We start from the raw sequence: 25,590 nt of genomic DNA on the forward strand, positions 1-25,590 counted from the left end.
CCTGGGTTCAAATTTGACCTCAGACACTTCCTAGATAAGTAACCCTGTACAAATCCCTTAATCTCAATTGCCTGGCTATTATTGCTCTTCTGCTTTGGAACTATCAATTCTAAGATAGAAGGTAAGGGCTTAGTTAAAAAAAGAAAAATTTTTAAAAACTCAAAGTCTTATCTAAGATGTATATTCAATGTGAAAAATATTTTATTGTCTTGCATACCAAGGTATCCTTTCTGACTTCTACCATTTCCTTTGAAACATTATTCCACAAAATAATGACATTTTTTATTTATTTCCAAAATAAAAATAAGATTGTGTCACCCTAATCATAATACCATATATGGTACTCAGTTGTGATCTTAAGCACTTTTTCTGACCAGCAAAAAGGCCCAGAAACAGAATTTAACTTCACATTTCTTCATGGACATTCCCTTTAAATTCTTCCCTTATACCTTCCCCACACAGATTTTCGAATTTTCTTAACACTCACAGAATCACATGGTCTTCACCTAAACTTTGTCTCTTGGGCTCCACTGGTTCCTTTGGGTGTTGCTTTAGTGGGTGGCCATTTTCCATTGTAGTTCCATTCAGAAGCTGATCATTTTGAGATGTAATAGCAAGTTGTATATCCAAAATCTCCTAAAACAGTTGCAAGCCAAATTTCTTAGTAATCAGACTCGAACCTTCCTTATACAAAAGAATTATGTACTACTAAAATAAATATTAGCACATTTCTTCTGCTTTTTTTATGTATCCTGGCATTTGGTATATAACTTTTAGAAAAGATACTTTGCTTTCTGCCAAAAAATACAGCAGAACTGCCTATTCCTTGCTGTTTCAATCTGTAAGAAAAAAGTCCAAATTTCCAAGGCCTTTAATGGTTTGGAAACCACTAGACTTTCCAATATTATTTTCCACAAGTATTTTCACAAAAATTACACTCCCACCAAAAGAGACTTTGTCATTCCTTGAATATACATCCTGATTCTCTACCTTAACAACTTTGCTCACATGATTCCCAAGCCCCCAGCAGCTCCACGTCCCTAATTCCTATCAATTCTTCAAGATTCAACACAAATAGCTTTCTTTGTGAAGCTTTTATATGATCACCCCAATATGGAATTAATATTTCTCTGCAATGAATTTTATATTTCTTAATGTATATTTACATTCTAACTTCTATTTCAATTATTTGTATACATTTGTTAATTTCTCCTACCAAGCTCTATAAGGGCAGGCTCCTTTTTATTCTAATTTTTCCCAGCCCCTATGCAGTGCTTGGTACATAGCAGGTGCTTGTTTATTAAATGATATAGATGCAGAAAATTCCCAAGCACAAATAGGTACACTTAATGGGCATTTATTTTGGGCATTAAATGACTATATCTTATATTTGTTCAAAAACACCCTAAAAAGTTTAAATAAGGTAAAAACAACACCTCTGTTTTATCTCCTTTTTTTTTAGTACATTTACTACTACCAGGGGTCCAACATGTCTAAATAAAATAGAATCCCAAACATATTTCTAAAAGCTGAACTACAAACTTCAAAACTTAACATTGAAGATCAAAACAAATCTCACAGCTTACTGATGTGGTTCTTCAGTGTAAACATACAGCACAAACCAAAAGAAATGTTTCCTATGTGCAAAAAAAGCCATCAGAGCCCCCAGAGTATTAAATTGCTAGACTTACTTCTATATGTTCACCTTGTCCATCAGGTTCATCAGTGTCAAGTGCTGAAAGCTCTAATTCAATATCTCTATCAGGCTTAGTATCTGTTGTATCTTCTGTATAATCACTCTGGAAATCAAATAACATTTAGTCAGAAGAAAATTATGGTTTCTTTTTGTAATTAGAAAAACAAACATAAAAACCAAAATATAATAGGTTACAAAACATTACTATTTGTATTATAAATGTGAGGAAACTAAAATGAGTCAAATAATTTGCTCAGCCACACAGTGAAAGAGCTAGAATCTAAATTTGGGTTTTCTGACACCTATTCTAGCATTTTTTCTAATATTATATGTGATCTTCAAAAAGGCCAATCAAAATGTAACATAAGCATGATTCAAACCAATGCACAATTGAGCAAAACAAATCAGAAGGACAGACTTTTCCATGCAAATTTAATTTCAGGATTAAGTTCTCTTTACCTCTCCATTTCTCAATTCCATTTCCTTGCTTAGAAGATTTAAGGTAAGGTGACTGGCTTCATCTAGGGAATTCCATTTCTGTTGCATGGCTAATGCATTGGCCTCTCTCTGAAGCAATAATGAGTTGCTCTTTGCCTAAGGAAAATATGAATTAAAAATCCACAGTCTTTAAATGTTCCATTTTCAAGAATGAAAAACACAAAATATCCAATATAACTAATCTTACCTGCTGAAGTTCAATGCTTAGAAGATCTCCAGTACTGGAATGCTTTCTATGACTGGATAAATCAGTAACAATAAATCTATCCCTTTAAAGAGAAACATCATTTTTATTTATATGCACAATATTTTGAAATTAAAACTAAGTCATCTGCAGATGCAATTATTATTACCAATAAAAAATTTTTTAATTAGAATTTCAAGTAATTGTACCACATCTTAAAATGTCAAGTTTTCCCTGCACCATGAAGAAATCATAACATCAAGTACTAGATCTGGAAGAGATCTTAGATATTAAGTCCTATGTCAAGATTTTATAGATGGGAAAACATTACTAGACAGATAAAGTGGCTTCACCAAGGTCACTCACACAGGTAGTTAGTGGGAAAGAAAAATATGGATTCTTAAATTCTTTCTAGTCTAGTGCTCTTTCTATGATACCATCCTTCCATATATAGCCATGGATATAGAACTAAATAGCAAGGATAGAATTTGTCTTTTGAGTACACCTGCTAAGACCTAAGAATATAAAATCCCAACTAATTAAAGATCAGTTTTACCTTTCTATATAGTGTGCTGAAGAAGTAGAATCAGAGCCATATGAACTCCACCTTGAATCAACAGCATTGACATAGGGGACATAATCTGCGGAGATGAGATAATCAACAGTGACAAAGATGGAAAAACAAAACAATTTAGTCACATGTATTTATATAAGAAAGTAAAGTAGTTTCTTAGAACTGAACTACCATACACAAAGTGAAATTAGTAGTAATATACAGTACCTGATACGCTGATGGGTTTAGTAGCACTTCCTTGGGAAGCAGTGGCCTGAATAGGATCTGTGGTATGATAGCCTGTCCGGGAAGATCTGGAAATTGCACCCCATTTTGAGATAATGGGTCCATCACTAAAAGGAATTATAGGATCTTCTTCTTTTGCCCTTCTCTGAGTTTCAAATAAATGTACTCTTCTCTTAACATCTCCACTGTCCAGATCCTGAATTTTAAAAAAATAAACAATAAAATAAATTATCTCTTTTCAATAAGTAGTACAAGTATTTCCCTTTAAAAGATTTGGTTTCGAATTTTCAGGTAATGTTATTTACTGCTAACTTTGGCCAGCCACAAGAGCAAACAAATTTTACACACACACACACACACACACACACACACACACACACACACACACACACACACACACCACACCACACCACACACACACACAGACATAGTGCTAATTGTTTAAACCAAAGCAATCTATTCTAGGCCTGATGAGATATAAGCGTACTTACAGATGGACTTATTCAACAAGAAAATGAAAGCTTTTGCTCATTCATAAATGTGAGTCAGCATGCACTATTCCCCAAAATCATACCATTAACACAGCATTTGAATTAGCAATGACATCCTTGGGTTCTGAATCAATGGCATTTATACAAGAGCCTATGGTGCCACAGGACCAGGGTGAATAATGGGAAAGATGATCCTCCTCAAATTTTGTACCACGTACATCATTTACATTCTCGGAGAACTAGTGAGAAAAAACAAAATACAGTCAACTCTTAAAGTTATATTCACTAATTTGTAACTAGTATGAAGTAATTATTATAATCATGAAGGTTTTAGTTACTGAAAAATTGGGTTTGTTTTCCTATGATTAACATGAGAAATGGCAACTTTAGAAATATGGCTTCAACAATTTTAAGTCACTTTGATTAGAAAAATAAACTTTAATTTATCTGTCTCCAATTTATCTTTCCTTCAGTATTCTTTCTCAGCACATAATGCAAATCTAATACTATCCAAATAAGCCAAACAAAAAAAAACTCCTCATTATCTATACACTCTAGGTAATATATGAAAATATATTGCATGTTCCCTGTCATCAACAAGTTTACATTATGGTTAGGACAGAAAGGCTATTGACATGAAATCAGTAAGAGAATAGGTAACTGACAAACTGTTAGTATTAATAATAGAACCAAAGGAATTAAGAGAAGGGAAGAGATGAAGGTGGGCAGAAGCAACTAGAGAAGGCTCCCAAAGAGCTGAGATTTGACTTTGAAAGATGAGTAAATTTTAGAAAGTTGTAGGAGGAAGGATGATATTTCACTCTGGGGGAGGGGGAAGGAGAATCAGGACTAGCACTGAGCAGAGAGAAAAACAGGTAGTGCTTTAAAAAAAATGTAAACTTTTATATCAGTGAAAATTTATGGAACATCTCTGTCATTCTGATAAGATGTTCTATAACACTTAGAAAAAAATTATTTTGATACACCATTTTAAAGACATGTTAAACAAATAGCTTGCTCTAAAAATAATGGGTCTAGGAACACTAAAATAAATTTAAGGCATCTTAAAGTGAAAGGGTATTCCAATACTAAGCAAAATGGCAATATCTCCCAAGCCTAAATAACATAACGTTAAACTAGGTATCTCTACATTTCTTCTTGAAGAGAGCTACACTGCTAGAAAGGGACATATTTTAACTATGTAATAATTTAAAACAAAATCATTTAAGAATTTTACATGCTACTAATTATAGTTTTAATAAGCACTTCTCCTTTAAGCATATGATTGTTTAGCCTGACCCTGACAGGCATGAAGTGAAGTAACTTCCTACCTCAGTTCGAAAGTCTACACTGAACAGAGGAGAAGGCGGTGTCGGTGACTGTGTTGCCACAGGAAGAGTTGAAGAAACAAGGGGTGCTTTCTGGGTATGATATTGCGCCCACTGTTCTGGTTTTCGTCTTAACTGATCCTCATAACTGGTCTTCAAATGACCACAAGGTTCCTAGGGGGAAAGAACCAAACATTCTTAGTTATCTAAAAAGCAGAGTGGAATATGAAATACCTAAGATAATAAAAGAAATACCAAGATAATAAAAGTAGTTCACTATGACAGTTTTTTAAAGAGAGGGAAGGGTGAGACTTCACAGAATTTTCCTTGTGCATATATCCTTACATAATGTGTGTATGTATATTTAAACTCAAACATTTTGAGAAATGGGAGAAAAGAGAGAAGTAACAAGTTGGGGAAAAGAGGATAGGAAAGATTGATAAAGAAGGATAACCAATAAATTTAAAATGTATTCATTCACTGAAAGAACATTTATCAAGCACTTCTGACATACACTGAAGTATGCTAGAGATGAGAATATTCAGATAAAACATAGTCATTGTCCTCAAATAGCTTTCTTATAGAAGGGTAGTAAGAAATATACCCAGATACAAATCGGAATACAATGCATAGAAAGGGTATAAAAGATCAGATGATGAAATAATTTTCAAACTGAAGAGGTAATTAGGGAAGGCTTTGAGAAGGGGGTAGGGAGCATGCCATGAAAGACTGATACATTATCAACTGAGGTGAGGAATGGATTAAAGGAGAAAAAAGACATCTTGGTATCAGGAAACAAGTTCAAAGTAGTGAGTAGTCCAGTTTGACTGAAGCAAGATACACAAAAGGAAGTAGTATAAAATTCTGCTCAAAGGCAGGTTGAAATCCCATTTCAAAAGGTCCTTGTGCTTTTATTCAATAGACAATGAGAAGCCATTACAGATTACTTAGAATTGGGTTGATGTACCAAGACAAAGATTAGTTTTGCATTAGGTCAAATTCATCTGGCAATGTACACAGAAAAGACCAGAAGTATTACAGTATTCCAGGTGAGCTAGCTTTGGATTTGTATTAGGTGGTGTTAAATGGAAATAGTAAGAAAAGGTATAATATGAGACAGCATAACAGTATATAAACACTCAATGTTCTGTTATGGGAACAAGTACTAGTCAAATAATAGAGAAGAAAAATAAAATAAAGTGCTCTTTTTGAAATTTGTTGATCTTCTCTCTCTCTACCCCTCTCATACTCTCTTGCTCACCACCCCACCCCACCCCACCCCACCCCACCCCACCCCAGGCTAAATCTCCTTTATCACCTACCCTTGGTAAAGGTACAGTTGTCCTTGGCTCACTAGGTGGCTGACAAGCCATTGGATAATACCCATCTAGGGAACTACTATATCTTTCTCGCAAAGACGTCTGATAGACAGACGAATGCATTACATCCATTGGAGGTAAAGAATTGCTCCTAATAATGTCATCCCGTTGGTACATTGGTGGACGCCAGATGCGCCGACTATCATACACAGGAGCATACATTCCAGAAGGTACTGGGGGAACTGGTCCATACGGCTGCGGAGGAGGAGGCTGGTAAGGAGAAGAATTCACTCGATCTCGAGGGGGAAATGTGCTGTAATGATCAGCATATGGCACGGAAGCAGGTGGGAGGGAAGATTCTGGAACATTATTGGACCTCACAAAACGAGGAACACAGGGAGCCACACCAGCTGGTACCGTTGGAGGTGGTGGGTAGTATCCTTGAAAATTGGAAAGAGGTATATTTTTAATGTGGTGTCATTACTATCCAGGATTTTAATGGTTTAAAAAGTCTTAAGCAGCACTGAATTTGCAAGTAAAGAAAGTTTGTTTTTAATCAAAATATCAATAGCTTAATTATTCAGCTTTATAAGAAAACTATATTCAATTATACTACTGCAAGGAAGTCATTGACAACTTATGTTTTTGGAAACTTTTTTTTAAATTAGCCAGATGTATTTATCAAATTTTAGCTCCTCTCCTCAGACATGCCACTTTATTTATTTATTTATTATTAATTTTTTTATTTTGATTTTATTATGTCAATTTAGAACATTATTCTTTGTTTACAAGAATCATTCTTTCCCTCCCTCCCTTCCATGCACCCTTCCCATAGCTGACATGCAATTCCACTGGGTATGTTACATGTATCCTAGATCAGAACCTATTTCCATGTTGTTGATGTTTGCACTAGGATGATCATTTAGAGTCTACATCCCCAATTATATCCTCCTTGACCCATGTAATAAATCAGTTGTTTTTCTTTGGTGTTTTACTCCCAGTTTTTCCTCTGAATGTGGATAGTGGTCTTTCTCATAAATCCCTCAAAGTTGTTCATGATCACTGCATTGCCACTAATGGAGATGCCCACTATATTCGACTGTACCACAGTATATCAGTCAATGTGTATAATGTTCTCCTGGTTCTGCTCCTTTTGCTCTGCATCAATTCCTGGAGGTCGTTCCAGTTTACATGGAATTCCTTCAGTTTATTATTCCTTTGAGCACAATAATATTCCATCACCAGCATATATCACAATTTGTTCAGCCATTCCCCAAATGAGGAGCATCCCCTCATTTTCCAATTTTTTGCCACCACAAAGAGAGCAGCTATGAATATCTTGTACATGGCTTTTTCCTTATTATCTCTTTGGAGTACAAACAAAGCAGTGCTATGGCTGGATCAAAGGGCAGACAATCAGACATGCCATTTTAATGCTAGATGATTGCCATTAATTTTGTTATCGTAATGACCCCAAACACCTGGTTAATTGGTTGGTCAGGTGATCATCCAGATGTTTGGTTCACAGGAATTGTCTTCATTAAAAACTTTTTTTAAAGCACACTAAACAGAAATAAACATTTTCCTTTTAATTTATAAGTTCAATATAAACAAAAATTTAAGAGTAGTTATATATAAAACAAGTTACTTACCTGTCTGTGGGTACTGTGGAACTTCAAAGGATATCTGAGTCCTTGGATCTGGAAAATACTGAATGCTTTCAGAAGGCTGAGGATAGACAGGTACTCTAGTTACAAATGAGCTGGATTTCGGAGGCACAGAATTCAGCTCTGTTCCAACAGTAGGGGGTCCAGCTGAGGTAGCTGCTACATTACTTACAGGAGTCTTGGGTGGAGAACCAATTTTACTGGTGGGGGAAAAAAATGGTAAATCAACCCATGTCCACAGCTATTTAGCTATTCTGAAAAGCGATATTCCATTAGACCCCAAATATGGTAGTGAAACCACTCTCTGAAGATACAATAGACATTTCTGAATTGGCAAATTAAACAATATACTTTATACCAATGTATAAGGTCAGTGACAGACTTCCAGTGAACAACAGGATATCCCGCAAATGCATTATCAAGCATTCAAGTCATCTGTTCTACACATAAGTTCCTCCATTCTGGAGAAAACTTCATAAGACTCCTAATTCAATAGATTCCTTCCTGAAACAGCTCCATCCATTACATAATTATGAGAAGAGTATAGTGCTAATTAAATGAAGGTTACTATGTATATAAAGTTACTATAACTTCATCTAAATTAAATGGCCTCATTATAGGTTAAATACTTAAGATTAAGAACAGGGTAGGTGACATGAAACTGTTTTTCAAAGGCAGAAAATAAATGCACTATCAGCTTATTCATATATTTCTCATTCCTTCTCTAGGTTAAACTTTGACATGATCATGAGAATGTTTATTATAGGATGTGTTAAAAGAGTCATCCTGCAAATTAATGACAGAGGAACACAATATCCTTATACCAGATGGATTACAGGGTTCTGTCTCCAATATTGAAGTACAATGGAAAAGAAGGATGGATCTGAAGTCAGGAAACCTGAGTTCAAATTCAGCCTCAGAACTCTAGGAAAGTAAGATAAGTGACTTAACCTGTCTACCTCTCAATTACCTGGAAATAATAATAGCACCTACTTCCCAGGCTTGTTTGTAAAGATCAAATGAGATATTTGTAAAATACTTAGCACACAATAGGCACTTAAATGTATGTTCCTTTCCCTTCCCTTCAAAAGTTGTTGAAGTTAGAGTAGGCTTTTCATGGCTTAAGTGTATATAACACAGAGTATGGACTTCATTTACATCACAGCACACTGGTCTAGTAGATATTCACTTCTACCAGCAGCTCTGTGTTATAGAAATTAACTCTTAAGTGTGGGATGGTAGTAGGAGATACAAACTTAGGTTTTATACACTGTAGTTTACAGATATTTTAGAAGTATTTTTATTTCTTGGAAGCAAATAAAGACTGGGAGGAAATCAAATAAGCATTTTTTATATAGGGCCTGCTGTTTAATTTACCAAAACCTTAGATACTAATAATCAAGTACAAAAACTCTGTTAACTGCTCTTCACCTTGATCTTTTCAAAGCAACTGTTAATTGGATATACATCTAACAAACAAGGGGAAGTAATTTTTAAAGGAACCAAAATAAAAGATATTTATAGGCTAATGTTATTTCCATTTTGTATATGAAAAAGTTGTGGCAGAGAGGCGGCTTGCCTAAGACTACCCAACTAGTTGTTTATCAAAGAACATTACTTTCCATTCTGCATTATGGCACCTCCCACAAAGGCCCCTTACATTACATCTTTGATGCCCTCCTTCTATTCCAATATTCAATGATGTCCCTTCTGCATCTAAACTTCTATAGTCTTTAACAGTTTGTAACCACACAATTTAGACATTTTGTCTTCTATTATTTGCTTTTGTTGTGCTTCGAGTAGATGGCAAGAGTGGTTGGAGCACTGAGCCAGAAGATAAGAACTGAGTTCAAATATTGCCTCAGACACTTACTATATAACCCTATGGCAGATGCCTTTATTTGCTTCAGTTTCCTCAATTGCAAAAAATGGGGATCATAACAGCATAATCCATCACAGAGTTGGAAAGTATAGACGACATTTGTAAAGTGCTTAGTACAGTTCCTAAAACAAAGTAGGTACTCAATAAATGCTTGGTCCCTACCCTGACTAGAATCTATTTATACCACTTTTGTATAACACAATACCAAACATGCATAAGTAGTCAGAATGAAATATTTGATCACTGACTGATGTTATCATATCTACCTTCTCCTATCAAACATTTACTAAAATATTTAGGCTTTTTCACATTACTTTCAAATGTGAACAAAATTATATACCAACACACTAAGTAATTCCCTGCATTGGTAGAATACTTTGTATTTTAAGCTTTTACATAGTTTGTCTCACTTTTAGCATCATGATATAATTTAAGATAAGCTGGAAAGCTTTTATAGTACTTAAAAGTTTATGGAGTACTTCTTATCCAGTTTTATAAATAACTATTTTTCAAATAATGAAACTGAAGCACAAAAAAGGCTTTGATCAAAGTTGACAGCAAACTTTGATAAGAGCTGAAATTGGTACACAGGACTCCAAGTCTAATATTTTCTTCTTTAAATCACACTATATACCACATATGATACTGATTTTTTTCAAGACCTGGTTATGTACAAAGTCAGCTTCTTATAAAATTTCTCTTCTGCTTTAAATAGCATATATCCTTTTACAAGTATTCAAATATAATTTGATAGCATTAATGATAATTACACAAAGAATTATAAAATACAAGAAGTCACATGGAATGAGAACCAATCAGAAAACTTGGATTCAAAATAAATCCCACCAATGAATGTGAGACATGGTGGAAAAACCAGCAGATTCAGATTTCAAAGATGTGGGTTTCTATTCCAGTTCTCTTTCTTCCTACCATGTATGACATTAGAGAAATATTAATTTCTTTCATGTCTTAGTTTCCTTCAACAAAATGGAAATGGACTATATAATCTATAAGGTTCCTTCTAGCTATGAATCCTATGAACCTATTAATATGTCTGGCCTTTAACAAACCATTTCCCTTGCAACAACTAAGTTTTTTCATCTAAAAATTAGATAAGACTTTCCCCCTGCTTCAAACTCATAGCTATATCTTATTTTATGAAACTAGTATTGCTTTTAAGCTTTTAAGCACATGGACCAATGCTAAATACAAGGAACTTAATAAAAATTAACTGATTAATTTTTCCATAAATTGGAATATTACTAAGAAAAGCAGAGTGGTACAATATATATAGATAGTTGGCTTCAGTGACAAGGACTAGGGTGTATTACCTATGATATAGCTGTGTGAACAAGAACAAGTCACTGAATTTTTCAGTTCCTTAGGTAACTCTTTGAGATTATAAATATATAAATTAGCCTTCCAAATGTATTGATGGAAGGAGTTTAATACACTTAAAGTATCAAATTTCAGGTCCATGATTCCAAAGGAAAATACATTTAAAATGTTTTAACTGCTTTCTCCAAAATGTAACAATTACTAACATTTTCACAATACTGTAAGGAATATGAAGTACTTTCCTCAAAATCAGCTCATGTGCCAAATAGTGGAAGAATACAGTCCTTCATGTTACAGATGAGACTAAGGCTCAGAGAGATTAAAAGGCTACCAAATGTTGGAACTTCAATTCAAACCTAATACTCTAGACACCAAGTTCAGCTTTCCTCTTACAATACTAGCATAATTCTTGTAAATATCCAGAAAGAGTCAGCAAGGACTCAAAAGAATTATTTTAAATTAACATGATACTTACTTTTCAGTTACAGATTCTGCAGATGCCCCAGAGATATTCTGACCACTGGATCCAACCTTCCCTACTTTCTTCACATTCTCCAGAGCTCTTAATGTGGTGTCAGCACCACGTGGAATTAACTGGGAAACACTGTTTTCTGCATTTGAAATCCCATTGGTACTTGGAACAAGTTTCCCAGTTGTTTCAGTACTTCCTATGACAGAAATGACATTTCCAGCTGTGGTTGTGACAGTGTTATTTACACCAACTTTATTTAGGAGAGGAAATGTTCGTACAGTTGCTGTGATCTTTTTGTTCCTTAAACGGTACCTATAAGAAAAACAACACAATGTAAACAATAACTACCATCTCAAAAACTGTCAAAATCACTAATATTCTGAAAAATACAAATTAAAACAAATATGAGCTATTGTGGTATTAGTAAATATGGTTAAAGATAGAAAATTTCAATGTTGAAGGGATTGAACAGGCAATGAAGGTGTGAACTGGTCCAAATTACTAATTAAAATTACTAATTAATTACTAAAAAATTATATAATATGAATTATAATGCAGAGATCTCATTATGAAGTGGGTGCCCTAAGGTAGTTAATACAAAAATAAAGAATACATACACATGAAAATATTCACAGTAGCATCATTTCTAATTTTAAAAAGCTGAAAATAAAATCTGTGCCCAGGGATTGGGGAAAATCTGAACAAAATATGGCATGTAAATACAATGAAATATTGTTCTACAAAGAGCAATGAATATGAAGAATTAAATAAAACCTGATAATATTTATATGATGTGATACAGTAAAGAAAACAGTACTAAAAGAACAATATACAAAACGATTACAACAATATAAACCAAAACTAAAAGGCAACAAAATGCTGGTCAAATACAAAGAGCAATGAGGGTATCAAATGGGTAATTTTATATTCCTCTCCTTGCTGCCATATTAGCCTCCTAGTTATTACCCATGACATTCCATCTCTTCTCACTTTTTTTCCCATTAGTACCCTATGTCTGGATTGTATTTCTTCCTTATATCTGCCTTATAGAATATCTACATTCCCTCAAAGCACATCTCAGGTGCTATCTACTACCTGACACCCCCACTCATTCATCACCCTCCATATTGCCAGTGTTTTAATCTTCTAAAATATAATTTGTAGGTGTCCCAATGATAAAGCATCAGGCCTGGAGTTGGGAGGATATGAGTTCAAATCAGGACTCAGACATTTCCTAACTGTGTAATCCTGGGCAAGTTACTTAAATCTCATTTGCCTAGTCCTTGCCCTTCTGTCTTTAGAGCTGTTACAAGGACAGAAATTAAGGGTTTTAAAAAAAGATGTATGCTGTGTGAATGGAAGGCAGCTGAGAGGGAAGGCACTGGAGAGTAATGTGAAGGGGAAGGACTAGAAAAGCAAAAGTTAGAATTTGAGCTCAGCTAAGGCTTGAAGGAAATCAGGGAAGTCTGGAGATGAAGACTGGAGTTCAGATAAAAGGCACAGAATCAGGAGGCAGAATGTCATGGGAAAGGAAGAGCCAAAAGGCTGGTATGGTTGGATACATGGAGAGAAGTATGTGAAGACTAGAAAAGTGAGAAGATCTGTCAGATTATAAAGGGCTTTAGAAGTGTAATACAATTTCATATTTGATCTTGGAGGTAACAGGGGAGACAATGGAATTATGGGAAGGGGGCAACTGACATGATCAGAAGTACACTTCAGGAAACACTTTGGTACCTAAGTGGAGGATAAACTGAAGTGAGGAGACTTGAGGCAGGGAAATGAACTAGAAAACTACTGCCAGCAGTAAGGTGATATGGGCTGTTCCAGGGTATGAGTGGAGAAAAGGACATATATGTGAAAGATGTTATAAAGACAAAACTCTAAGACTAAGCAACAGATCTGATATGTGGGCTGTGTGAGGAGACAAGGATAATATGGAATTGGCAAGCTTGTATAACTAGGAAGATGGTAATGCCCATTAAAATAATAGAGACTTCAGAAGAGGAGAGGGTCTGGCTGATTAAGATAATAAGCTTAATAAATGTTTACTGAATTTTTGTTGCCAACACTATTTTATCCAAAATTATATTTAAAAAATACTTCTGATTACACTCGTAATGTGGACCTTAATATATAGTGATCTACTGTAAAACAGAAAATAGTATGCTGTAGATTTATCATAGACTTTTTCATGAGGGAAATTTGTTATTTATTAAATGTATCAGAAACAATAAGTGTAATTCTTGTGAATATTTCCTCTAGAATTTTTTTAACAATGTGAACATTTACTTTTTTTTAAACACTTGATTTGGCATATATGGAGAAAGCTTAAGTGTTTTTTAATCAAATAAATTTTTCATGAAAATTGATCAAACATTTTAACACTGACAAATTTCATGCAAGTTTACTGAACAAAAAAAATTCTTTTCACTAAAGAAAAAACTTTTAATGATCAAAATCCAGTTAAAGGGGGCAGAAGGAGCTAAGAACTAAGTCATCTCAATCTCGATATGCATGATATAATTGCATTTAAATGGACAAATAATGCCTCTCCTTTGAAAGGCAAAAACGGAATTAAGAGTATCAAGTTTATTATGGGCCCAAAGATAACAAAAACCATCATTTCATGTTGCAAAGTCACGGTGTTGGTTTTACTTAGCTATAATTTTCTTTGTCACAAGAGAAAACTCACAACATAGGATGAAGGCAACAAATTGTAAATAACTATAATATTAAAATAAAAGGGATCAATAAATTTAAAATGCTTAGTCTTACTGCATATTGCACTGCTATAGATAAATAACTTCAGGAAGATTACTGTGAAGATAATTAATTATATCTTATGTGTTCACATTTGCAGATGAAGGTAAAGGAGTGTAAAATACTCTGAAGGATTCACCTTGACATTCCAAATTATATCAACACAGAGTTTAACACTCTAAAGCTTTAATGCACAGTGGAGGATGGAAAAAAGAATGGTACAAAACATAGGAGAAATGGCTAATAGAATATAAAGAAGCCTCACATTTAGTCACCATAAATTCTTTCTAAAAGAAAAAAAAGGATTTTGGACATGATAATCACAAAATTACTTTAATAAAATATGGAAGTGATATTTTAATATCAGAAATAACTGGTAACAACCACTGAGGGACTTATTTTTTAATCAGTTATCAATGTATTATCATGCCACTAACATATAACAAAACTAACTATAAAAATGATTAATGGATAAAAGATACATTGACTAGACGATCACTGTTTCATAAAAAAAGTTTAACCATTCGTCATCAATGAAAAAAGCAAGAGTCACTTGCTTCATCCAGCAAACACTTAAATCTTTTTGACTAGTGGAAAAATAACATACAAGCACAGGAATAGAATATAAACTTAAGATTTTGCACAAGAAAAGGAGAGCTAGGTGGCACAGCAAATAGAGTACCAGGACTGGAATCAGGAAGACTTCTCTTCTTGCGTTTAAATATGGCCCAATACACTTCCTAACTATAACTCTGGGCAAGTCATTTAACCCTGTTTGCCTCAGTTTCCTCAACTATAAAATGAGCTGGAGAAGGAAATGACAAGCCATTCCAGTCCCTTTGCAAAGGAAACCCGGTGAGGTGGGGGGGGGGGGGGGTCCACAAAAAGTCACACATGACTGAAATCATCAAGCAACAACCACAGAGTCGATATGCAAAAATCCAATGAGCAGTATAAATAAGTATCAGAATGAAAACAATTTTTTATTTTATGAAATAGGAGACCCAAATAGGCCCTATCATGCAGAACTCATTAAAATAAGAAACTTCTAGGACACTCATGTGATAAAAGATAGAAAAGATCTGTGAAGATTTATGTGTGTCAAACTCATAAGTCCAAAACCAATACTGAGAGTAATCATAAGGGTATTCTAATAATAAATATTTTCTGATACATAATGCATGACAAAGTAGAAATAGCACTCTAGAAAACAAAGGATGTGATTAAAAAAAGAAACATCTCTACATATTGATCAAAATAGGTTTTTTTAAAAGTGTGCTTTGTGATCTATATAACAACTATGACTCCACTGAAACTACTTTCTAATCATGCTTCTCATCTTAGCTGAAAGGGGATGAACTAGAAGAACAGAGTAAGATAAATATTTTCAGATATAGAAATGGTGTGAATTTGATTTGTGTGACTATGTTATAAGAGGCTTTTTTTTGTTTGGAGTTCTAGTGAGAGGAAGAGAGGTATGAGAAGGAGTAGTGATGGTGAAACTTTAAAAAGGGAAAAGAATGTCAATCAATCATTAAAAAAACAGCTGAATGAAGTTCAGAAAAGGACATAAGCAGGAGTGTTGGAACAAAGCTAAATTTGAAACATTAGGACAAAACTACAAAAAAAAAAATTCCAATCTATACATATTAGATATTTAGGGCTTTATATGCAATACTTTTCTTTGTATAGAGAAATATTCAAGTTGTAAAATTCATATAACTAAAAAAAGAATTTTTTTAGAAAACTAAGAAAATATGCATCAAATATGTAGCAATTAAAGTTGAACACACAAGACAAAGACAAAAAGAATAAAAGGTAAGAACCTAATGAAAATAATAGCAGAAAACTAAAATATTACAGCTCTACTCAGCCTATATACAGAATTACACTACACTACTTGCCAGGCACCACCAAAGGAAGAAACTTTAAAGGCTAGTGTTTTAAGGTATGACTTGTATGTGGAAGAGGATATCTCTGCCCAATTCCCCCACAACAGTGACTCACTGTAAATGCTCGAACACCCTATATGAAGCAGAATACAATGATTCTGCACATCTAAATTAAAGAAAAGTATTGCAACTTAAGAGGGAATTTGGGAGATGGCAACAGAATTAGCAAGAGAGAAGTGCTGGGTAATTCTGTGCCTGAAGGAAAAGAAACTACAATTCTGAGAAAAGTACTCTCTAAACTGGGATGATTCGAATAAGAGCCATGACTAGGACCACACATATTTCAATAAGAGAATGCTGAAGATGTCTAGCCCTAGAAGTCTGTTCACTCAATAAAGAGGAAGGAACCAACGAACAGGGAGAGAAGTTATAAAGCAAAGTATAGGGGGGAAAAAAGACTAAATTTTAAAGAGAGCAAAGCAGTGTAGAAAACTTAACATCCGAAAAGGTAAAGCAAGAGTGAGACTCAAAGGCAAAGAAAAAAATGTTTTTTAGAATCAAGAGTTCATATGAAGCTGAAAAATAAATTTGTAAACACCATAAACAAAACAAATATTAAAGTAAGTGCAATTATCAAGAAAAAAATATACTTAAAAATATTACTTAAAATAAAAAAATAAAACAGGATTATAGCAGGGAAATGTTCTCCTTTCTGTTTCCCATACACAGTATTTTTATATTGCACCTCTTCTAACGTTAGCATTACAGAGCTTTACCTTCTGAATATAGCTTAAGTATCGCCTTCTACATGAAGTTTTCCTCATTCAATCCCTAAGGCCCTCACTTCCAGACAAACCTGAATTTAACTATTTCATTTATTTTTATCCCTTTACATTTCCTACACACATATTTTTATAATTCTGTTACCTCTCCCATTAAATTGGAGGTTTCGTAGAGTAAGATATTTCATTCTTTGAGTTTATGATTCCAGCATCTGGAAGAGTAGGCACTCAGTAAAGACTTGTTAATTAAATGAAGAATTAGGAAAAGGGAAAAAAACTGAATGTTCTACAAACCAAAACCTACATTCCCTTATAAATCAATCAGTAACTTTTCTAGAAGGGTAGTGGTAGGAAGTTGCTCAAAAGAGAAGATGAGTCAAGAAGACAGTGATGAATTGAAGTTGTTCCCTCATCAAGCCCAGGGAATAATGGAAAATTGATAGTACTATAGGTTAAGATAATCTAAAGAAGAAAATTGTACTAAAATAATTATGTTAAGTACTCCATCAAAAACAGTTTGGTCACAAAGAATTTAAAAAACTGATGGAAGATATGATGTAAGAGCTAAAATATGGGATAAAGAATGAAAAAGTAGAGGAAATAAATGGCTTATAAAAGACAGAAGAAAACCTTAATCAAAGTGTGGGTCTCCTGAAAAACAGAACACTGCAGAACTTAAGTCATCAAATGATACCAGAACATATATACCCATTTATTAAAATATTAAAAAGTAGGCTACATTAAATATTAATTATTAAAAACCATGTGAACACAGAAAAGAACTAGGAGAGGTTATTTACGAATAATCAGACTTCCTCAAACTATGACCAAACAAAAAATCTGGATGTCACGTTTTAAAAAATAAAAAAAGAAAACTCACCAAAACTGTAAGAACTAGAGGCCAAAACTGAAATATAGAGAATCCACCTCCTGGAACAAACTGAAAACTGAATATATACAGAATTGTTGGTCACAATGAAGAGCTTGTAAGTCAAAGAAATAATACTTTGAGCAGCCAGGAAGAAAAAGATAAAATACCAAGGAAACTACTGAAGATCACATGAGATAATGTGGCAAATGTTACAAAGAAAATGAAACCTTGGACTAGAAAACATCAAAAAGCAGAAAAAGGAAATGTTTTATAATCATGAATAGTTTATTCTGAAAAACTCATAATGCTACAGAGGAAAAGAATTTAGACTTTCAAGCATTTCTACTGAGAAAACAAGAACTTGGATGAACTGTCTGAAACAACCGTAAGGGAGCCAAGAGAAGCATATTAAGATAGATATATGAGCAATGTGAAGGAAAAAAATATAAGACACATCCCTAATGGGGAGAAGAGATCATTGTCCCTTTATCATCCCATTATCTTAAAGGGATCAAAGAAGGAACATAGAAAATTAGTGTGATTTTGTTTTGTTTTAAGTGATAAAAAAGGAAGCAAAAATGAAAATATTAAGAAATAAAGGAGAGAACTTAATGGTTTGTTTTTTTAAACCCTTACCTTTCATCTTAGAAGCCATATGGTGTATTGGTTCTAAGGCTGAAGAGTGGTAAGGGCTAGGCAATGGGTGTTAAGTGACTTTTCCAGGATCACACAGCTGGGAAGTTTCTGAGAGCAAATCTGAACCTAGGACTTCCTCTCTCTAGGCCTGGTTCTCAATCCACTGAACTACCCAGCTACCCTTAGCTACTGTATATCATAACTGATATATACTAGAAAACTAGTTTGCAAACACGGAGGTGAAGTTGGAGAGTATCTCATAAATCTTACTCTTGTCTGTACAAAAGAGTTGATATACATTGAAGTTAACAGTAGAAGAAGGGTCAAGATATATGGATAGGCACAATGTTCAGAACCAAATAAAGGAGAGGGAGGATAACAATATAAAATGCATAATTTTGATTATGTAAAAGTTTTTGCACAAAATCAAGACAGCAAAAATTAGAAATTAAGAACTTATCTGGAGAAAAAAAGCTTTACAAGCTTTGCTATTAAAACTCTCATTTTTAAGATATACAGAGAATCATTTCAGTTACAATAATTAGCTCCAATACCTAACCAATAAATAATAAAAGGATATGAAGTCAAGTTTCAAGTGAAAAAAAATAAATCTAAGACATCCAAATGAAGAAGTACTTCAAATCACTAATAGAAAATGAAAGCTAAAGCACCTCTGAGGTTTCACCTCATACTAATTGTTTTGACCAAGTACATTAAAAAAAAAAAAAAGACTGCTGAAAAATCCTGGAGATGTGGGAAAACAAATAGATTAATGAATTGTTTGTCAGTGGAACCATGAACTAGTCCAGTCATTCTGGAACCATGTCAAAAAAAAAAATTCCTAAACTCTATATATAGCTTTGATCCAGCTCTACCACTACTATGTCCGTCTATATCTCAAAAAGATCAAATAATGAGGAAAAAGACCTATATTTACAAAATTTATAGCAAAAAACAGAAAATAATATGGGTAAGGAAATAGCTGAACAAAATATGGCATGCAAAAATTTAACATAATAGCATAGTGACATAAAAAATGATAGGGATTGTTTTAGAGAACCCTGGGAAAAAATATATATGATATACAGTAAGAAGAATTAGGATAATAACTAATACAATAATGAAGTACTATTAAGGCAAAAAAGTTTGAAGAACTCTGATAAATACAATGACCAACCACTATTCCAGAGAACTCATGATGAAACATGCTTACCACCCACCTGCTCCTTATGGAGAGGTGATAAACTCATTGAACAGAAATTTTCTTTTAAGACATTAGCAGGAGGGACATTTCTTGTGTGTGTGTGTGTGTGTGTGTGTGTGTGTGTGTGTGTGTGTGTGTGTGTGTGTGTGTGTGTGTGTGTGTGTGTGTGTGTGTGAAACTGATACTGTTTTTCTTTCTTTTCTTTTTTTCCCAAAAAGGTAAAGAGAAATTGAAGAGAAAGTTTTTTGTTCAATGAAAAAATAAAATTTCACTTAAAAAGGAAAGATCAAACAATGAAGCCTTTGTTAAGAATATTCCCACACACCCAAAAATGTTTACAGCAGCACTTTTGGTGCTAGCAAAGAATTATAAGCAAAGTAGATGCCCATTGATTGGAGAATGGCTAAACAAACAGTGGTACATGTATGTAATGGAATGTATTATGCTATAGGAAATAATGTGTGAAGTGAATATAGAAAAAAAAAAGAAAACATCTATATGAAGTGATGTTGAGTAACATAAGCACAGCCAGGAAAATATACAAAATAATGACAATAATATAAATGGAAAGACAACATACCAAAAATCAAAAGAAAACATAACAAAATTATAGATTTGAATGAAGAGATATGAGAGAACACTCTTGACTCACTCTTTCATGGAGGTAAGAGGTCCATAAGTGTTGTATATGTTTTTGACCTTATATAATTCAAAAACCAGTTGTGCTAATTATCTTTTCCTCTTTAAAAAATATTTATGTGGGAAGGCTCTCTGGGAGGAGAGATACTTGGGATAATTATAATGTCGTAAGAACAGAACATTCAATAAAACCTATTTTTAAAAATAGTTTAAATATTAAAAAAAACTATTTAAAATATTTTTTATAATAAGAGGGTGGGATAGGAAAGGGAAAAGGGGAGTTTTAAGATATGGTAGTGTGGGAGAGGGAATAGTCAAACAAAATCAAAAAATGTATGTTAAAATTACTCAACTTCAAACTTAAATTGTATGTATCTGTGTGTTACATAAAAAATTAGAAAATGAAAAAGTTCAGAGAAAAGATATATTTTGTTATTACTATGTGAAGTCTAAAACACATTAAAAATTTTTTATAGAGTTCTTTTTTCTTCTTTGTATAATGAAATGATTATCTTTAAGTTAGTGATGAAAAAAGAAATTTTTTAACAGTGGAGTGCTATAGAATAAAATGGAAAAGAGAGGCTGAAATAGGGATTAGAAAATGGGTATAACCTCAGAAGGAGAAACGCATGGTTATAGCATTAGACAGAGCCATAGTGAAAGGTAGAGGTGACAGGTAAGGAAAGGTATCTATAGTAGGAGACAACATTATAATGGACTTTATCAGGAGAAAATGGGACCAATAACAGGTCACCTTTGCTGAGTAAGGACAATTATCACTATCCAGAGAAAGCCAACCCCCAAGATAATACATAAGTTTGAGTCTGTATATATGTGTACTGGGGTGGGAGGAGGAGTACTGGAGCACAGGGCAGTAAAGATAGATCAAGATATAGGATCATTTGGCCATAGGAATATAGAAGAAACATGATAAGGGCAAGAGTTAAGAGTCAGACCTCATGATTCAGTAACAGTCACCAAATGATGCTACTTCATGAATTGACATTTATAAAATAAAGCATACACATACCAAAAAAACCCCAACAGAAACAAAAATGAAATAAACATAAGAAATATATGACGGTTAGGATGGAATAAGAACTAAAAATTTGAATGTCAAAATAGGAAAAGAAGAGGAAGAATAAATTTGTTATTCTAGAAGTCCCACATAGGAAAAAAGATATCAGAATAACCTCAAAGGGGATATAAGTAAGGAAAATAGACATAGTAAATTAAGACTCTCCTAGAAAAGATAACCAAAAAATGCTATTTAAAGAGGCAAGGGCACAGGGAAAATGCAAGATGTTGAATTGTATACTTATCTGAGCTGGGACAGGTAAGGAGGAAGGATAAAAAAAAAAGAAAGCTAAGGAGGAAGGACAGAGGAAGGAAAGAAAATTAAGAATTTAATTAAAGGAACTTGAGACAGGGAAGGTATCTAGGAACAGCAGAGAGGGCTTATGGAATAGATACCATCAAATCAAGAGAGGAAAAACTAATCCCAGGACCAAAGTACTAACTTAAAGAAAAAGAGCATAAAATTAAATACAAAAGAAATAACTGAGGAAGACAAAACTAATCATCAGAACCTAAAATGTAAGTAGATGGTAAAATGGATAAGAAAACAACTGTTTTCTGCAAATACTTATAGGAATTGTAGTGAGGGAAAGCATAAATGTTAAGACTAGCTAAAACAGGGGGCAGCTGGGTAGCTCAGTGGATTGAGAGCCAGGCCTAGAGATGGGAAGTCCTAGGTTTAGATCTGGCCTCAGACACATCCCAGCTGTGTGACCCTGGGCCAGTCACTTAACCCCCATTGCCTAGCCCTTACCACTCTTCTGCCTTAGAACCAATACACAGTATTAATTCCAAGACAGAAGGTAAGGGTTTTATAAAAAAAAATAAAAAAAGACTAGCTAAAACAGGGAAACTAAATTAAATATAATTAATCATTATCAAGAATAAACATATTCACTAAACTACATTGCATTTAAATTCATAAATGAAAAGGAATCAAATGGTTAAAGAAAGATAAGTTTTAACATATTAGTTATAGAAAATCACAATGTTCCTTTCTCAAAGTTGAATAAAACTATTATAAAGCTGAACAGAAGAAAAAATAGAACTGAAAAGACTTTAAAAGTTATAATAAAAATATTTGACTATCAAATTTCTTTTTAAATTCAATCATCAAAAAAATCACAAACATCTCAAAACATGTTGACTACAGAAGGCTACACAAGAAACTGAATAATTACTACATTTTGGTTTGTAATATTTAAGGTTATACAGGTATTAACAAACTGCTTTATTATTTTAAATTCTTTTTGTGCCCCCCTCCCACTTTCCTTTATAGAATTTTAAAAATGCTTTATAAATTCTATCACTATCTGAATGGGAAAAATAAGGAACATACATATTTTGCAGTAATACATGATAACTTTAAAAAAAACAGACTGTGTTGGGTCACATATAAATAATAATACACAAATATAAAATGGCAAAAATATAACATACTTTACAGATCATAACCCAATAAAATATCCATTGATACAAGAAATATATGCGAAATATACAAACCAAAATGAAGACTTAATAACGGCATCCTGAATAATGACTGGATCAAAGAACAAATCATAGAAACAATTAACAACTATGTGAAAGAGAACAATAATGATGAGACAACATACCAAAATTTTGGGGGTGCAGCTAAAGCAGTCCTCAGAGGAAAAATTATATCTCTGAAAACATACATTAACAAAATAGAAAAAGAGAGGATTAATAAACTGAGTATTCAATTTAATAAACTAGAGAACCAACAAATTAACAAACAAAATAAGCACAAAAGAAGAAATCTTGAAAATTAGGGATAAAAAAGACAACAGAAATGATATAAAAATTAAAAGCTGATACTCTGAAGAGATAAACTAAATTGTTAAACATTTAACTAATGTTAAAAAGAAAATAAAATTGTTACAATTTTTAAATGAGCAAAGTGAATTCAAAAGAAATTAATATAATTACTTGAAACTACTATTCACAATTATATACTAGCAAAATTTGTTTTTTAAATGATTATCTACAAAAATATAAAATGTCCAAATTAACAAAACATGAAAGAGAATTCCTAAACATCAGAACCTCAAAAAGCAAAGTAGAACAAGGCAATATAGAACTACAACAGAAAAAAAAAATTGGATAGGTGGATTTACAAGTTAATTTTATCATTAATTTTTACAATTTAAATCTATGCTATAATGTTATTCTCAATAATTAGGAAAGCACCTTCTAAAACTCCTTTCTGACAAATATAGTTCTTTGAATCTGGGTGGAATAAAGCACAGAAGGAGAACTTACAAACCAATTATTTGTAATGAATATTGGTGCAATTTTTTTTATTTTAGAGAAATTACTATAGTAATAATTCCAAAAAGTTAGTATGACCAACTGAGATTGGTATGCAAGGTTGATTTATATTAGGAAAATAATCAACATAATCCTAATAAAATGACAAAAACACATATCAGATGTAGAAAAAAGTACTTTAACATACTACAACACTAATTTATGCTGAAAACTCTAAAAAGTAGTAGGACTAAAAGGGCCATTTTGGAATGTAATAAAAAATGTATCTCTGAAATAAAAAGCTAGCATTACTTGAAATAAAGTCTTCAAATTTCTGTAGGTATAAATCAAAGATGCCCTCTCTTACTTCTCTTATATAACAGTTCTAGAAATCACAGCAAAACGAGCACGACAAAAGAAAGGATATAAAGGCATAAACACCAAATAGAAACCAAATTGTGTTAATAGACAACACAATTGTTTACTAAGAAAAACTCAAAAACAGCAAAGAAACTGACACAAAGAGCCCAAGGGGCAGTATATAAAATAAACCTACAAAAATTGTCAGCATTTATACATAGCAAAAAGGGAAAAAACAGAAGGAACTATTAATCAATTGACAAGCATTTATTAAGCACCTATCATATAGCAAAAACTAAGTGCTATGTTCTAGGGATAAAAGACAAAAATGAAACAGTCTCTGTCCTAAAATATCAGAAAATGCAGAAATATCAGTGAGCCAATTTACCACGTGATGCTCAAGACTTATGCAGAGAACTTTTTCCTTTAGAGTTATAACTTACTAATTGTGGCCATATTTATATAGTTGAGCTGCACCAATGAAAATAATAAGAAAAACCATGAAACAATGAAACTCTGTAGCCTAGTGTTCGATAAACTCAAGAGTATGGATTACTGGGAAAATAATAATTCCCTATTCAATAAGAACTGTAAGGAGAACTGAAAACTTTTTGGTGAAAAATAAGGTTAGACACAGCACTTTTACACCTCATACAAAATGCCAAATGGAGAAGACATTTAAATATAAAGAGTCACATTATTTTTAATTTAAGAGGAAAAAGGATGTGTAGGTACCTTTCAAAAAAGAAGAATTCCTAACCAAATTAAGACAGGAAAAATACCACAAAATAAAAATAAAAAGTTTCAGTGAAATAAAATAAAAAACTTTTTACAAGAACAAAAATCAAGGTAATCAGGAAAAATTGTTCTTTCGGAAGAAAAAGCTTGTCATCCAATAGCTAATAAACAGCTAAAATTCAAGATATAATGATATTAACACAAACATACTGGACCAAAAGCTTTTTCCTAATAGATAAGTGGTCAAAGGAAATGAATAATTAACAAAGTAAGAATTGAAGACTATCAATAACCATATGAAATGACTAATAATAAAAAGAAATGAAAATTAAAACTAAAGTTTTACCTCAACTCCAAAGTGTCAAAAATGGTAAAAGAGAGAAATAATAATAAAGAAACTAAAGAATGAAGGCATGCTTATATACCACTAGCTGGTCAAACCATTAGAGAAATAATATAGATTTTTTTTTTAGTATCTAAAACAATCCTATGCTCTGACCCAGGGAATCACGGTTCAGGGCAGACATATATTCTAAGTAAATCAAAGACAGAAAAGAAGTTCCCATAGAAGCCAAAATATACATGATAGTCAAAAAATTATAAACAAAATACTCAACAACTGGGAAATGGACAAACAAATTTGGGTATAAAATGCCATGAAATTAGCACGTAAGAAACAACAAATA

At 33.0% G+C, this 25,590-nt stretch overlaps 1 protein-coding gene across 7 annotated transcripts in view; it reads right to left on the bottom strand.

Moving 5' to 3' along the window:
- RC3H2 (ring finger and CCCH-type domains 2) overlaps positions 1-25,590 on the bottom strand; it is an 82,762-nt gene that overhangs the window by 23,516 nt on the left and 33,656 nt on the right. For 2 of the 7 annotated variants that reach the window (XM_056812102.1, XM_056812105.1), the window contains exons 10-20: positions 11,678-11,986; positions 7,968-8,182; positions 6,319-6,755; positions 5,000-5,170; positions 3,752-3,907; positions 3,160-3,373; positions 2,935-3,019; positions 2,382-2,463; positions 2,156-2,290; positions 1,692-1,799; positions 507-636 (exon numbers count right to left, since the gene is read on the bottom strand). In XM_056812102.1, coding sequence (XP_056668080.1) covers positions 507-636; positions 1,692-1,799; positions 2,156-2,290; positions 2,382-2,463; positions 2,935-3,019; positions 3,160-3,373; positions 3,752-3,907; positions 5,000-5,170; positions 6,319-6,755; positions 7,968-8,182; positions 11,678-11,986 — 2,042 coding nt within the window. Of the gene's footprint in view, positions 1-487; positions 637-1,691; positions 1,800-2,155; positions 2,291-2,381; positions 2,464-2,934; positions 3,020-3,159; positions 3,374-3,751; positions 3,908-4,999; positions 5,171-6,318; positions 6,756-7,967; positions 8,183-11,677; positions 11,987-23,151; positions 23,203-25,590 lie in introns of all 7 variants that reach the window. The other 5 variants (XM_056812101.1, XM_007474611.3, XM_056812103.1 and 2 more) reach the window with 5 other exon arrangements.

The sequence above is a fragment of the Monodelphis domestica genome, chromosome 1, assembly GCF_027887165.1.
Source record: "Monodelphis domestica isolate mMonDom1 chromosome 1, mMonDom1.pri, whole genome shotgun sequence".
Lineage (NCBI taxonomy): Eukaryota > Metazoa > Chordata > Mammalia > Didelphimorphia > Didelphidae > Monodelphis > Monodelphis domestica.